The 15,538-nt window shown below is 32.2% G+C and overlaps 2 protein-coding genes across 2 annotated transcripts; both read left to right on the top strand.

Moving 5' to 3' along the window:
* The first annotated feature begins 413 nt into the window (after positions 1-413).
* On the top strand, positions 414-5,904 carry LOC148191509 (25.3 kDa vesicle transport protein SEC22-1). Its single transcript, XM_088102438.1, has 6 exons — positions 414-573; positions 1,318-1,532; positions 2,928-3,088; positions 3,192-3,338; positions 4,407-4,483; positions 5,392-5,904. The coding sequence occupies exons 2-6, from the start codon at positions 1,345-1,347 to the stop codon at positions 5,473-5,475; spliced, it is 657 nt and encodes a 218-aa protein (XP_087958564.1). The 5' UTR covers positions 414-573; positions 1,318-1,344; the 3' UTR covers positions 5,476-5,904.
* A 5,340-nt stretch (positions 5,905-11,244) lies between these two features.
* LOC124831811 (uncharacterized) lies at positions 11,245-14,434 on the top strand. Its single transcript, XM_088102377.1, has 9 exons — positions 11,245-11,476; positions 11,556-11,653; positions 11,861-11,975; positions 12,074-12,132; positions 12,597-12,648; positions 12,915-13,026; positions 13,286-13,384; positions 13,466-13,593; positions 13,705-14,434. Exons 1-9 carry the CDS (start codon positions 11,307-11,309, stop codon positions 14,243-14,245), a joined length of 1,374 nt encoding a protein of 457 aa, XP_087958503.1. The 5' UTR covers positions 11,245-11,306; the 3' UTR covers positions 14,246-14,434.
* Positions 14,435-15,538: the final 1,104 nt, after the last annotated feature.

The following is a 15,538-nucleotide window of genomic DNA, read 5'->3' on the forward strand; positions in this document are numbered from 1 at the left end:
GTAGAAATAAAGATATAAGTTTTATAACTCTTTCAGTTACAGTCCTAAAATTATAAAATCTTTATAAGCATTAGATATAAATATTTAGAGCACATTATTCTGATCAAAATTTTAATATTCCATTTAAAAATATCATGCCTGTTAAAATATTAATAGAAAGGACATTAATTATTATAAAATTAAATTAAGATATTACAATTATAAAAACAAAATGTTATTCCATCCAAACCAAAAAATTAAATGTAAAATTCAACTTAATTTTATCGGAAATAATGGTATATTTTTAGTTTTAAAATATTTAAAGAAAAAAATTAAAAAGTCACTATAAAAAATTATCGACAGCTTCAATTATTTATTTTACTCAAAGTTAAAATTGAATTTAAACTGCTCATTACGGCCAACTGTGTTGTTGTCTTTTCCTTTTGATTTAAAACGACGTGGCATTTGCCGAAATTTCTAACACCATTTTCATTTCATTCCAATTTCAATCCTCTGTTCATCGATCGACTCGGCTGGACTATCCACGCCGCCGTTTTCCGCGGCAGCTCCGGCCACCCTCTCATCGCCATTCAGGTTTCTCTCCCATTGTCCCTTCCTTTTACTTCAATCAATGATTATTCGTTACTTTTCTTCTCCTTTCGGAAATTGAAATAAGAACAAAAAACCTAATGTCGTTGTTTTCTGCCTAAGAATAAATTAGATGATCTAAGCGTGCAAGATCTGTTTGACGTATATGAGGTTTACTTGCCGTTTGTTTATTGTTTTTCTATTGCGATTTGTCAGATCTAATTCGTAAATCCTAATTGCAATAACGAGGTATTAGCTGAATTGGTCATATGAGCTGCTACATCGTGTGCCATGCATGGGCTTTCCCATGAATTTTGTTTAGTTTAGACCGCAATCACTTCATTGTTGAACTATACGCGTTTTTTCATTTTTTTTAAAGACGTGTTAGTTATGCCATTTTTTGTTTAATGTTTTGCAATTTGAAGAGTATGTTTGGAACTGCGAGTTTCTATCGAGAGAAGAAAGAGCAAATTGTTGGATTGTAAAGTTGGGTTGATTTGGTTATTTGTGTTGACGGATCAAACTTTGTTTAATGCTGTAGTGTCAGCAGGCCTTTGTGGATGCTTGGTGGCAGTGTATGAATGAGGGTTTTACTCTTTAATTATTTAATAAATTTTTAGTGACATATATAGTATGGAATCATGGGAATGTAAATATTGTTTGTGTAATTTTCTTTTGTGATTTTTATTTTTATCTGCTTGAATCTGTTTAACTTCGATTTGTCTGTCTCTTTTTTTTTTGTTATTGCAGTGTATTTTGGGTTGGTTGCAAAGAAACATGGTGAAGTTGACTATGATTGCCCGTGTTACTGATGGTCTTCCGCTAGCTGAAGGACTGGATGATGGTCGTGATCTTAAAGATGCAGAATTTTACAAACAACAAGTCAAGGCTTTGTTTAAGAATCTCTCAAGAGGACATTATGAAGCATCAAGGATGTCAGTTGAAACTGGACCTTACGTTTTTCAGTATCCTTATGGAATCATAGTTATTGCATAATATATTCGTGGTAGTCAAATAAGAATTGCTTGATTATCCTACTTAGTGTATTGTACAATGCCTAATCTAAGTGGTCAATCTTGTGCTACAGAACCACTGTAGCAGTGCTACAGAGCATGTCGTTATAGGTTGCCTTGATGAACCCTGTTACGTCACAATTCTCCCACTTTCACTCCCTTCCAATGCTATTGGTCTTGCTCCCTTATCTCTTTGAAGCAAATCATCTGACCCACAGCTCCCAGTCGTGTTTCTAGCCCACCCATGGTGCTATAGTTGAGTTTCCAGCCATCTTGCTGTCCACTAAAGTATTTTGTGGGTCAGCCTCTTCAGGTCACTATTCAGGAATTACAACTGTGTGTAATAATCTGTTATTAAAAGTTTTAGTTAAATCAGAGGATTGTTACAATCCTATGAGTTTAGGGGGTCCTTTGCATGTGGAATCGTTCATGGGATCATCAGCATGCAGGTCGGGGTGGGATTGTGATCTTCATCATGAACGTGTGGGATTATCAATCCCTACCGAGGCAGAGTGAACCCAGATTTCCAAGTCAAATCCCTTTGACCCAGTTTTTAAAATCGCTAACTACCCTTTTCTCTTCATTTGTCATCTACCATTGGACTTTGACATTCTCACTTCATCTTTAAACTTCTCCTGCCACTTTCAACTGCAACTGTCTCACCAGAATGCTGCTGCCACCCCCCTTGGCTGTACATAGTGCAAACTTGTGAACATCCTGCTGGTTCAAACTCAGTCTCTTCTTTGCCTTCTCTCACTAATTCTATGATCTCTTCCTCATTGTCTTTATAATTTTAGACTACCTTATTATTTTTGGATCTTATGGTGTATTATTTATGTTTTTTTAATTTAAGTTTGTTTAATGTCACGATTTAGAGATTATTTTCAGTTAATGAGTGATGTTTAATTATTAAAATTGTTGAGCTGTCTATATTTTGATATTGTTTGTGTGCTGTTTTCTTCAAGTTAATGGAAGATATCTCATTGCTAGACACAAGATGCTTGTATATTACTTTAGTTGTTCATGTGCTTATTTTTATTGCTGTTTCAGTAAATCTATGGGTTTTGGACATTAGTAAGGTCTGTGTTTTTTTGTGTTTTGGCACATATTTCCCTTCTCTTGAATTATGATTCTGATGGTTCTTGTATATATTATATGCATGTGAAACTTGGGATGCTATCTTGTCAATCCACAACCATGCTTCCTTATCTAGATCATTAGTTATTTCCTTGACTTAAACTTTTCCTGAGATTTATCATATTTTATGTTAGTTTCACTTTTAAATAACATGCTTTAACTTTATTTGAAAGAGTTTCACAGCCTAAAATGACCTTGACAGAGAATTAGTTATATTATAGAAGGACGGGTCTGTTACTTGACAATGTGTGACCGTGCATACCCTAAGAAACTAGCCTTTCAGTATCTTGAAGAGCTCAGGAATGAGTTTGAGCGTGTTAATGGGTCACAAATTGAAACTGCTGCCCGACCTTATGCCTTCATTAAATTTGGTAGATATCACTTTCTATCCGTCATTATCATTTTTAGCATTTTTGTTCTTTTCTACTGGCTCTTAATCTACCTTTTTTTCTTTTCCTTTTAATTGTTTAAAAGATACATTTATGCAGAAGACAAAGAAACTTTACCAGGATACCCATACTCAGCGCAATATTGCTAAATTGAATGACGAACTATACGAAGTCCACCAGATAATGACTCGTAATGTGCAGGAAGTTCTTGGTGTTGGTGAACAGTTGGACCGTAAGATTTTTGGAATATCTGAATAATTTTAGTTTTATCATTTTTGTCTCCTGATTGCTTGGAATGCAACAGTAAATTTGCAGGAATGAGCTTCATTGATTTGAGTATAATATAGAAACTGAGGCGTCTATTATATATGCATCCATTGTAGTTGGCTTTTCCTGATTTTCTTTATAAATTCATTTATTTATTTAAAGAGATAAAACATGCTTTGGAGCACTAAAATGGTACCTTTTCCCCCTTGATATTAGAGTGATTGACAATGTTAAAGCTCTCACATCAACTAGAGATATGAATAAAATACAATCTATTAATGTGGTCAATTCTCACTTTATAAGTTGGTTTTTGTGAGCTTGGGTTCAATACAAACCCAAATTTTAAGATGGTGGAATTAGCACTTATTCTAAGACATACATTCATAAACGTCATCTTAGAAACAGATGTCATTAGTGTGCTTTGGCATAGTAGCAGAGTGGAATGGTGCTTGATTGTTATGGGATTCAAATAGCAAAAAAGCTTTCTGTAGTGCCATCTTGTGTGGTACTGAGCTATAGTGGTGCTACAATTGTATTGGGTTCCAAAACATTTTTTACTCCTGAAAAACAAATTGTGACTTCTCTCATTTTTTAATGCATTTGCTTCAGAAACATAATAGTGTCTGAAACTTTGCTAAAGTGCAAGTGTGAATGTGAAGTTTTGAATTGGGGTATAAAGGACCAGGTTGAGTAAAGACCCACACACTTATACTTTAAAGTTTTACATTGTGTAGTTTTCTTGTAGCCCTTGCTGCTATCCTACTTTAGGGTTTTCAGAATTTGCAGGCTATGTAAAAACTATCCGAGATTGATAACTATGGGTCTTAGGATTAGTAGTAAACTTGGTTAAGGTTTACATCAGATTGACGTGAAAAGAGATAAAGATGATGTACCAATGTTCACACTTCCATCTCTATTATTCTGATAGATGATCTTTATTTCCATTTTTAATACAGTTTCTTTTTTGTATTTATGATTTGGTTTATTTTATGGAATTTATGTTCTACATTTGATTTTAAATTCTAATTTGCAGAGGTCAGTCAAATGTCTAGTCGCTTATCATCAGAATCTCGCATATATGCTGATAAGGCTAGAGATTTAAATAGGCAGGTTAGTCATTTTCAGTTTTCCTTCATGATTATATTTTACCATGTGAATATGGTTTTGACCTCTGATATATATTACTGTAATTGAAAAATTGTTTTGTTCTAGGAACTGCTTCTATAATTTAGACAGAAGAAGCTTACAATATTAGAATTAAGACATTTTCTATTGGCTTTTACTAAAATACAATGGCGCAGATTGGAAACGTGATACACACTTCATTTACTTTTTTTGTATAAATATTTTCATTAACTGGAAAACAGAGTAACATTGTTCTATGTGCTGGGGCTGTACGCCGTTTTTGTGTGTTTTTTTTTTAAATGTTTCACTTGCATTAACTTTGAAATGTAAGTTTTTTAAGAGCTGGTTTTAATTTGTGTAACCTGTGGTTATTTTGTAGCATTTGGTTGTCAAACAGAAAATTATATTGGATCATTTGATGGTTTTATTTTTTTAACTTCATAAACAGCCGCAGAATCTGTATAGGTTAATATAATGAGTTTCTTGGGGTTTTGAAATGCAAGTTAGAGATATTCCTATATCACTGTATTTGGGTTATATTCCTATATCACTGTATTTGGGTTATGGTACGAATCAATATCAAATGTAGATGGACACCCTAGAACAGTTTTACCATTTCTATGAAATCCCCATGATGTTTTGCAATATTTGCATGCCTCCTTTAATGCAAAATGTTGGCCTTCTAGTATCTAGAATAAGTTGAGAATAAGTTGAGAATAAGTTGAGAATAAGTTGAGAATAAGTTGAGAATAAATTGAGAATAAGTTGAGAATAAGTTGAGAATAAGTTGATGGTTGAAGTAATGATTAGCTTTGAAGCTTCTTGCTTATGTTTGGATTCTAGTTATATTCTGTATCATGGATAAATAATTTAAAATAAAATATTTACTGTAGGCTCTGATTCGGAAGTGGGCCCCTGTTGCTATTGTTTTTGGAGTTGTCTTCGTACTTTTCTGGATCAAAAATAAAATATGGTGATCGAGCTCAGTGTCTGACATTTAAATCCTGGATTGCGTTACTGTGGCTTCTCCCTTGTTAATCCAGATTTTGAACAGATTGGTGGAAAACCTGGATGCATGAGATGATGTCTACTTTTTCTGGACAACTTTGGTTTAGAAAAAAAAAAAGACTATATCCTCTCTGACATCTAAGCATGACTGGATCAGTCTTTCTGAAACAGGAACCCTTAACTTTTTATAGTAAGGAGTCAGGATATGAGAAAACTATATCCCCTTGGGGATCCATATAGGAATTTCTTCTTTATACTTATCAATTATTTTCAGGATTATTGTGTTAATGGATTAAATATACTACCTCTTCGATGTATTGTTTCCATCTGAGCCACCGAATTAGATTTGCTTTTTATATACAGCTAGTACAATGATAATGAGTAGTATGTTACCAGTATATTTTTTTTAACTGTGTTACAGCACTGTTATTTCAATGAATTCTTGTAAGATTTTTGTTTAAAACAACAAATAATTATCATTAAAGATTTTGAAAGTGGGAAGGAAACAAACAAGAATGTATCCCACACTACATTCGATTGTTTAAAAACACCAAAGTGAACAATTGTTTTGAAACGGTTTTATTGTCTAGCTTTGAAACGGCAAATGTCTCCTCATAATCAATCCCATAAGTTTGGGTATATCCTTTTGCCACTAATCTAGCTTTATATCTTTCTATTGTCCCATCTATCTTATGTTTCACTGTGAATATTCATTTACATCCTACTATCTTCTTGTCTCTTGGCTTATCAATAATCTTCCAAGTTGAATTTCTTTCTAATGCATTCATCTCTTCTTTCATGAATGTTCAAGTTTCATGGCCTCCTGGATTGAGGTAGGCATTTTTGTGGCATCAATGGCAGCAATAGTGCTTTTATGCTTATCATAGATATTGTTGGTGAAAACATAATGAGAAATAGGATATTTAGCACATGGTCTTGTTTCCTTTCTCAATGCAACGAGTAAATCATCAATAATACTTACCTCCTCCTCACTAATATATTCAGGATCCTCACCTCCATATTAGACATTTTTTTCTCACTAGAGAGTCGAAGTGGATTGTTTTCTTCTTTCATATTTTTTGTCAAAAAAATTGTCTTCTTCCTCACTGTGGACTATGGTAGTTTTATTGCTTAGATCTTGGGCATCTTGCTAAGACAAACATGGTAATGACAAGAAGGAGAGTTCATCCACTTTAAGTGTTTTCTCTTCCTAAAGTGGCGGGCTGACATAAAAGGATTGTGTTTCATGAAAGGTGGCATCCATGGTGATAAAGACGCGACGACTCTAAGATGATAACATTTGTACCCTTTCTATTAGAAGGATACCCAATGAAGATATATTTAAGAGCTCTAAGATCTAATTTACTATGGTTAGGATGATGAGAGTAAACAAAAATAATTCATTCAAAGACTCGACTAGGTAGACTCGTTATTAGGGGAGAAGAAGGAACAAAAGACAATAGAGACTTTATAAGACTAATATCAGTTAAGATACGAGTGGGTAACCTATTGATGATATATGTGGCAATTAACACATCTTCTCCCTAGTAATTTTTTGAAACCGACATTTGAAAAAAAAAAGATCTCTAGTTACTTCAAGAAGATGACGATTCTTTCTTTCTACAATCCCATTTTATTGACGGGTGTTTACATATGTTAAATTATGAAGAATACCATTATGAGACAAAAAAAATTAGAAATTCATGATGAACATATTCAGTACTATTATCAAACCTTATTCTTTTGATATTTTTTCAAATTGATTTTGGACAAGATGGAAAAAATTAACAAAAATTTGAAAAACTTCTGATTTATTTTTCATAAGGTATGTCCACGTGACATGACTACAATCATTAATAAATGTAACAAATCATTTGCCTCAGGAAATAGATTCTATGACAGGACCCCAAACATCAAAGTGAATTAAATCAAATGGAAAAGTACTCTTTTTATTACTAATAAGATAAGATGCAACAATGTGTTTTGACAACTGATAAATATCACAATTAAAAGAGTCAACATACTCCTTGGTAAACAAATGGAGTAATAAGGACTTGATAAGATTAAATGAAAGGATGCTCAAGCCTTTAATGATGTAACCATATTTGGCAATTTGTCCACGTCTCAGATATAGATTGTTGACTTATGATTTTTGTGTTGCTTTAATCATCAAACTCCAAAAGATATAACCCACTTTGCTCCTTAGAAGTTAAAATCGTCTTTCCCGTGGCAAGGTCCTGAAAAACGCATAAGTTGAAAAAAATGTTACTAAAATATTGAAATCCTTTGTGAGTTTTTGCACATAGATAAGACTATTTGCTAATTTAAGAACATGTAAAACATCCTTTAATACAATAAATGAATCCAAAATTATATTCCCAGAGCCGCATATGGGTATACCCTGACCATTCACAACTGTAATAAAGTTTCATATGATCAGTTGCTCCTGAATAAAGGATTCAAATACCTTAAAACACATGACCAACAATATTGAGGCAAATCTTACCTTTCATGGAAGAATACATGATCGAGAGGGCTTACTCATTGATTCAACCATTGCTTTCAAGCGCTCGATTTCCTCCTTATAAGCTTTCATATCAAGATTCGGTGATGGTGAAGGACTAGATTGTGAAGGACTAGATAGATTGATGGTTTCGTGTTTTGAGGTAGTATGATTTACCCATCTTTGAGTAGACCTTTTGTTGTTTCCCATGCGTTCGAGAACATTCTTTCTTCCATGGAGTTTGAAACATGTTTCCTTGGTGTGTTCAAATCTTCTACAATATGAACAATAGATCCCATGAGTACCTTTTTCAAACGACTTTCCTCCAGCATTTGTTCCTTTATGGACTCCCTTTCCAGTTGTCATGGCAGAGCCTGTGTTGGAGGTCCCCCATCAAGCATGACAATTCTCCGAGTTTCTTCTCCTCTTACCATAAAAAAACTTCTGATAGGGATGGTAATTTTTCTCTTCCTAAGATTTGTACCCGGATTGGGTTGTACTCATGATTCAAGCCATGAAGAAATCTAAAGATTCTTCCTTTTTCCACAACTTCAACAAGTACGACAATGTCTGTTTTACATATCTTTATTGTTTGGTTTCATTTAATTTAATCCAAAGTCCATTCAAGATTTTGTCATATTCTAATATGGAAAGGGAGTCATGTTTTGTATTAAATATCATGCAGTAAAATCCTTTTTTAATTAAAAAGTAATCTATAAATCATCCCATATTTCTTTGGCAGAAGAATGTAACATATAATTTCTACTTATCTCAGGAATCATAGACAACCACATCCAAGTCATAATTAGTGAATCTTCATTATCCCAAATTGGAAAATGAGTGTCGTCTGGTCTTGGTCCTCCTCCATCTATGTGATCTAGTCTTGAACGTCCCTTGAGAATACTTCGAATATAGTGGCTCCATTGTAGGAAATTTTGATCATCCAACCGATAGACACCCACCATATTGGGTAGATCATTAGGACCCAAAGGAATAATTTTTACTTCAAACATCACGTAGAACGCAATCAGGTGTCTCCGGTGACCTTATCCGAGACGATGATGACATGTGGGTTACACCAGGAAAAGGAGTAGAACTTAAAACTCATATATACTCAAATCTTGGCCAAAGCCAAACGGGCGTCACCAGCCCATGGAAAGGTTAAGGAGGCTTTGACGACCTTGTCTGTGACGATGATGAGTGGGTCTCGCCGAAACTAGGCATGTGGGTTACATGCGCCGTCGACGGTGGCGACGCGTGACAGCTTCTATTCTGGAGCCATTTTCGGTGTTGTGATCGCTAAAGTTGGGTACATCTTTCTGCCTTATCAATGATCCCAATTGGCTACTGCAACAACTGCGATGGTCGAACAACGACAACAGTGGCTATTGTTGCAGCGGAAACGGATCTCCCAAGATCGGGAGTTCTAATACCAACTTAAAAAAGAGAATGATTTTATTGTTTTCATTCATGTTAATTAATTACATTCTCTTATCTCTATTTGTACCAGTCTAATCTTCTAAAAAAGAGAAATAAAGAAACAAAATAATCTAAAAAATCATATACATGTTTTCTCTAATTTTATAAATATTTTCTCTAATAGAATATTTTATAAATTTTTCTTCTAATTACAACATTTTTCAAATCACATTGTATCACGTATTTTAATTATATTTAGTTTTATTTATTTTCTAGTATTTCACAACAAATCAAATTTGAATTTCCTAGAGTTGAAAAACAAGCGTGGAAAGAATTTAAGACATATTCAGTTTTAGTTCTTTGTCTAAGTTCTTAGATAAGAACTCAATTCTTATTTAATTTTTGTCTTGGAGAAAATTAGATGATATCTGTTTGTAAAATTCATTATTTTACAATAATGTTGAGAAACTTGGTTTACAGTAGAAACAAATGACAAAGAATGAAAAGAAAACAGATTTTAAGAAAAAAAAATGAATGAGGATTATAAGGGAGAAGAGCAAAGAAGTGAAAATTGGGATGAGTGATACCAGTAAATTTTAATTTATTTCAGTTTATGTTAAAAAATAAAATTAAAATATAATATTATAAAAATTATTAAAAATGAAATGACAACTAAAATTACATTTAAATATTAGAAAAAACAATGTGGAAAATTTGTAAGCTATACATGACAACAATAGATAAAAAAAGTTAATGATTCAAAATTTTAATTAATATACTTTTATTATTTAATATATGACACTAACTTGTTTACTGTTTAACATTTGATGCAGTTTCTGTAAAGAGGATCAAATCAATCCTTACTTTACAAAAATATCAATGTAATAAATAATATGATAGATAAAAAAATTTGAAAATGTCAACCAAATATTTTTCTTAACGCATTGAACATACGGTCAAGAATTATTTATTTATATAATATATGGTTTTCCTGTTTTTTTCTCCACTTTTATTCTAACTTAATTAGTATGCATTGATAAAAAAAATATTCCATAGTCAAATTTTAAAATGTTATGTATTTTAAATATGAAAATAAAGTTATTTCACCCCATTACCATTATCTTTGACTATTTTTATAAAGATAAAATGATTTTGTCAAAAGTTAACTTTTGTATTTCCAAAACAAAGAGAGAGAATGGAAGAGAAATAGTAATGTCAAAAAATCATAAAAAAATGTGGTGTCAAAATGTCAGTATCTTAAAAGGAATTATCCTTTTTGTGTTTACCTTTTTTTCCATTTTTAATTACCATTTTATTTAAATTTGACTGATTTTTTAAATTTTATTTTTTTAAAATTTTAAATATTTTTTAAAATTAAATAAATAAAAATAATCTATAAAATAAATAAAACTATTTATAATTAAATTATCAAAAAATATTTATATTTTTTTTATGATTATAATTTTATTATTTTCTATAAAAAAAAGTGAATACATGTGTGTGTTTTGACTTGTATATATATACCCAATTCCTTCTTGTTTTTATAATTAAAAAATCAATTTAAGTAAAAAACGTAAATTGATGTGGTTATTTGTTTTTATGTAGAAGGGACCTAAAGAAAACCAAGTGAATAATTCTGAAGATAAAAGAAATAAACTATAAACTTCAATAGATACTTTTTTAAGGAAATGAAAGAGGTATTATATATTGTATTGTTTTCTTTTAATTATTCTTTATGATACTATTAATTATTAATAATAACAATTATTTATTTATTTGTTTTTGAATCCCACACATCGAAAACCTTGCTTTTGCAACGGTCAAGAGCTTCTTCAACTCCCTTTGAGTTGCTGAAACTCTCAACACTTTCATTCACCAATGGCGACCAAAGATTCTCCTATGGAACTGTACGAAATCTCTACGGAATCCGATGGATCCGACTCCGATTCCGACTGGGAGGACTCGGGAGAAGACCCCGACTACGACGCGCTTGAAGAAAGTCATAGCAAATTCTCAAACCTCTCACTTAAGCACAAGGCAAAAGCGCGGTAAAATCATGAACCGATTGCACTCCATTGTTTAAAATTGAACTTTTAAGCTTTATTTGGTCGTAGCTTGGTGTATCAGCTTTATCGAGGAGAAGGGTCGAGGTGAGGAAGTGTTGGTGGTCACTGCATCTGTAAATGATGGAGAGAATTTTGGGAAAGTTCAAAAGTTAATCGAAGGTTAATCCTTTTTTCTTTTCTTTTTTTTCATTTTGGGTTTTACTATGAAGATTTTAACAATCGTTAGCTACTCTTTTCAAATCTTTCTTTTAAACCCTTCGTGTTCTTATGTAGAAGTGGAAATGGAAATAAACATGATGCGTGTTTTTTGCAGTGTTTACGTTTTTCTATTGAACATTTTCATTTGTCATTTGTTTTGGCTGGCAGAGGGATTGTTGGAGAAATTGAAAGTGGATGAATGCAAGTTGTATTTGAGGAAGAATGGTCTGAGGCTAACTGGAAACAAGGACACACTTATAGAACGCATAAGGGAGCACTTGGAGTAATTGACGTTTTCTGTGAAACACTTCAACCAGCAGTTTTTCAAAAAAAAAAAGAAAAAAAGAAGTTGTATGAATTCTTTAATTGTATGATTTTCAGGATTTTAAATGGTGGGGAGAAGAAGTATCCGTCTTCTAGCTTTGTGTTTAATTGTAAAGGTGGGTTCTTGTGATTTTTTAAATATGCTGTTTTAATGAAGCATTTCCAAAAGCTATGAGATTACTTGTTCGGATCAACATAATATGTAAACTGATTCATCGTGTTCCTCATAAGTTTGAAAGGATTATTGTGATAATTCGAACCACAAGAATATTTGGAGTTCAGTTGTTTTTTTTTCCAACATTTTGTTTCTAAGACAAAGTTTTAATTAAGTACTCTGTTTTTGAAATCTAATAATATTAAGCATTCACCTGTATCCCTATTGCTAATATATTAAATATATTTCTTGTTTGTATCATTTACTTTCCTGATTTCTATATCTATTTAACAGTTTCTGCAGTTAGGTACATCCTCTAGATATGCGATCATCGTCTTTTAGTTTATGTGGCCTCAAACTCTGTTGGTCTAATTTTATTTTATCATCCATATGCTTCAGAACCTGAAAATACTTTGGCTTGTGCAGGTGATGCATGCACTGGTGATGTAGTTTTGTTTGAGCAAAATGTCTATGAAATGTAAGCTGCTTTTTTATATATTTTTTTCTATCTCAATTCATTTTAAATGGAAAAGACCTTACATGCTATATTTTATACACTGAATCATTTTGGAGGGCGTACATATATGCATAAAGATTGACAAACACAGTATTTTTATGCTTACTGCTACTAATATACATGTCATTGGATATACTGTTCAGAGATGACAGATTAATGATATTGGTGAAGTTCAATTCTAAATTACTGCCATCTTCCAGTTTCTTTATAAGATTTGGTTTTCTCAGGTTTAACATCGCATCCAGAAGTGCTAGTGGTCCACCTTGTGGCAAAAGGATTGTTGCAGGCCGCATAGTGAAAGAAAGCTATGGTGCTGCCAAACAACAGCATACATTTACGGTGAGAATAAATTTAGATAGTTTTCTTTGATGGATACTAACATTACGGCAAAGTATGTTTCTCTTACACAAGGGTACTGGTCACTGGTCTATCAGACTACAGAAAATCTTTAGAGCTATGGTTTCCTTTTCTTGGAGTATATTTTTAAATACCAATGAAGATGCATATTATCTCTCCTTGGATAGCAGGATAGTTTAAGCTGCTATCATTATGATTTTCCAGTAACAATATGCTTTGTACTTATCCTTTTCATAAATAGATTGAAGTGCTCTGGAGTAAAGGAGAAAAGCCTCTCCCTCCCCTTTACCCCCTACTGATTAAGGGTCGAAACCTTTACAGGCTGAAGACTTTGAGACAGGTTCCTCATTTGCTACCATCTCCTCATTTCCCTGAGAAAGGTTCCTTAAATGATTAATATGTTCTGTGTCCCTAATATTAGAAATGGGAAGATGAAGCAGAAAGGCAAAAAATATTGATGGAAAAACACTCAAGGGGATCTCTTGCTAGGGCAGATAGAGAAGAAAGGATTCAAGAAAAGGAGAAGAGGAAACATACCAAGGAAAATAGGTACTTCATTTCAGATTTAAAGTATTTTGTCTTCTACACTGCCACTGTTAAGTGTACTAACTACTTATGATTACAAAATAATTTCATGTACTTTCTGCGTTATATGTTTAGGGTCTCCAAAAAGGAAGCAAGGAACCAACGTCAATCAAATTCACACGTTACAAGGCCACAATATCAACCTCAAGGAACAAATGTAGTCATTAATCCAGAAAACCCTGAATTTCCATCTCGAAATTCAGTTTTATCTGTCAATATGATGAAAGAAAGATACTGTATTTTAAATAATTCAGCAGCAACTTTTGGAGGAACATCATTTGCTGTTCACAGTATGCATAGAAATCACACAAGTGACTTTAGGAATACTTTTGATATTGGTCGTGTGCGAGGAGCAGAAACTGGTGCAAACTATTATGCAGACCCCCATTTCAGAGAAAACCTCCCTAGATTTGTGAACTGCCACCCTAACATGGCTGAAATGGGCACTCATCATAGAATACCTTTGGCAAATGCAAACCATTCTCACCCATTTATGGCCCCCAATAGAGAAAGCTTTAAGATAAATCAAGTGTGCAGACATTATTCCCGTGGAAGGTGCTATTTTGGGGACAAATGCAAATTCTTACATGATCTTAGAGACAAAGGGAATGCATGAATTAAAGAAAAATTATGGGGGCATGATTTCATATATTGTGCCATTCAAATGTTTCTGGGTTTTTTAACTGGAAAATAGAACAAATTGTGTCTGTCGTTACAAGATTTTGTGGTGTGTTTCCCTCTTGTTTCTTTTCACTTCAGTCTTGTTAAATATTTTTCTAAGGCTTAAGCTTTTCCTCTTGTTTCTTTATTATCTATAGTCACATTCTACAAAATAAATATTAGGTACTCTGGTACGTAATAACGGTATAAATTTGATATTTTTTTACTATTCCCAATTTTTTATTTAATTTAATAATGTTAAACTTATTTTATTATATTTCAACAAAAATTCATATCAATTTCAATTTTCTAAAATTAAAATGGTTATTAAAGAGTTAAAACATTGATAAAAAAAACTTTCAGCACAGCTACTCCACATTAATAAATAAATTATATAATATATATATATATATATATATATATATATATATATATATATATATAATGTATAATATTTTTTTAAGTTCTGGATTACATGTAATTCTTATTTATGAAATGCATAATCTGAAAAACTTCCGAACAAGACAGAAAATTTCCACATCACGTTATATGAAAAAAAAGGGATAAAATGACTATTTAAAATTTATGGAACTCAAAAAGAATTTTTTTTCTAACACACGTAGTGATGAACTATATATAGGATTTGATTCAATTAATCCAGTAAAATAGTATTAGGTCAAAAGGTTCCAGATTCTAAAGTAAAATGAAAAGTTAAACTTTGGCTATCTACCTCCACAATTATTAACTGCACTCCTACAATACTATAAAAGAACTAAAACAACCTTCATACTTATACCACATCATGCCACCATTTTTGCTCCTTTCACCACATTACTGACGCAACAAAAGAATAAGAGGAAAACAAAAGAATTGATTCCGAATTATTTTTTTTCAGAACGTATTGCGAAAAACTTTTTTCAGAAACATATTTCATATATGAATATTCTCAAAAATTCATTCTAAAAGGTATTTTTTGAGTTTCGATTTTCTGAAGCACATTTCTTACATTCTAAAAATTCTGTTCCGAAAATTATATTCTAGAAATTTCGTTTGAAAAGTTCTATTTCGAAAATTGTTCCAAAATTATTGTTCTGAAATTTTTGAGAAGTCTGTTTCGAAAAACTTCCTAAATATGGAATCCGAAAGTAACTTTTCAAGATAGTAAAATGGACATTTCAAAAGTCTGAGGAGTGCGGAAAGAAATTATGAGGATGCATTAAAGCCTAAAATTTTACAAAAATCTAAGGGT

Source organism: Vigna umbellata, chromosome 11, assembly GCF_029865625.1.
Source record: "Vigna umbellata cultivar VRB3 chromosome 11, Vumbellata_1.0, whole genome shotgun sequence".
Lineage (NCBI taxonomy): Eukaryota > Viridiplantae > Streptophyta > Magnoliopsida > Fabales > Fabaceae > Vigna > Vigna umbellata.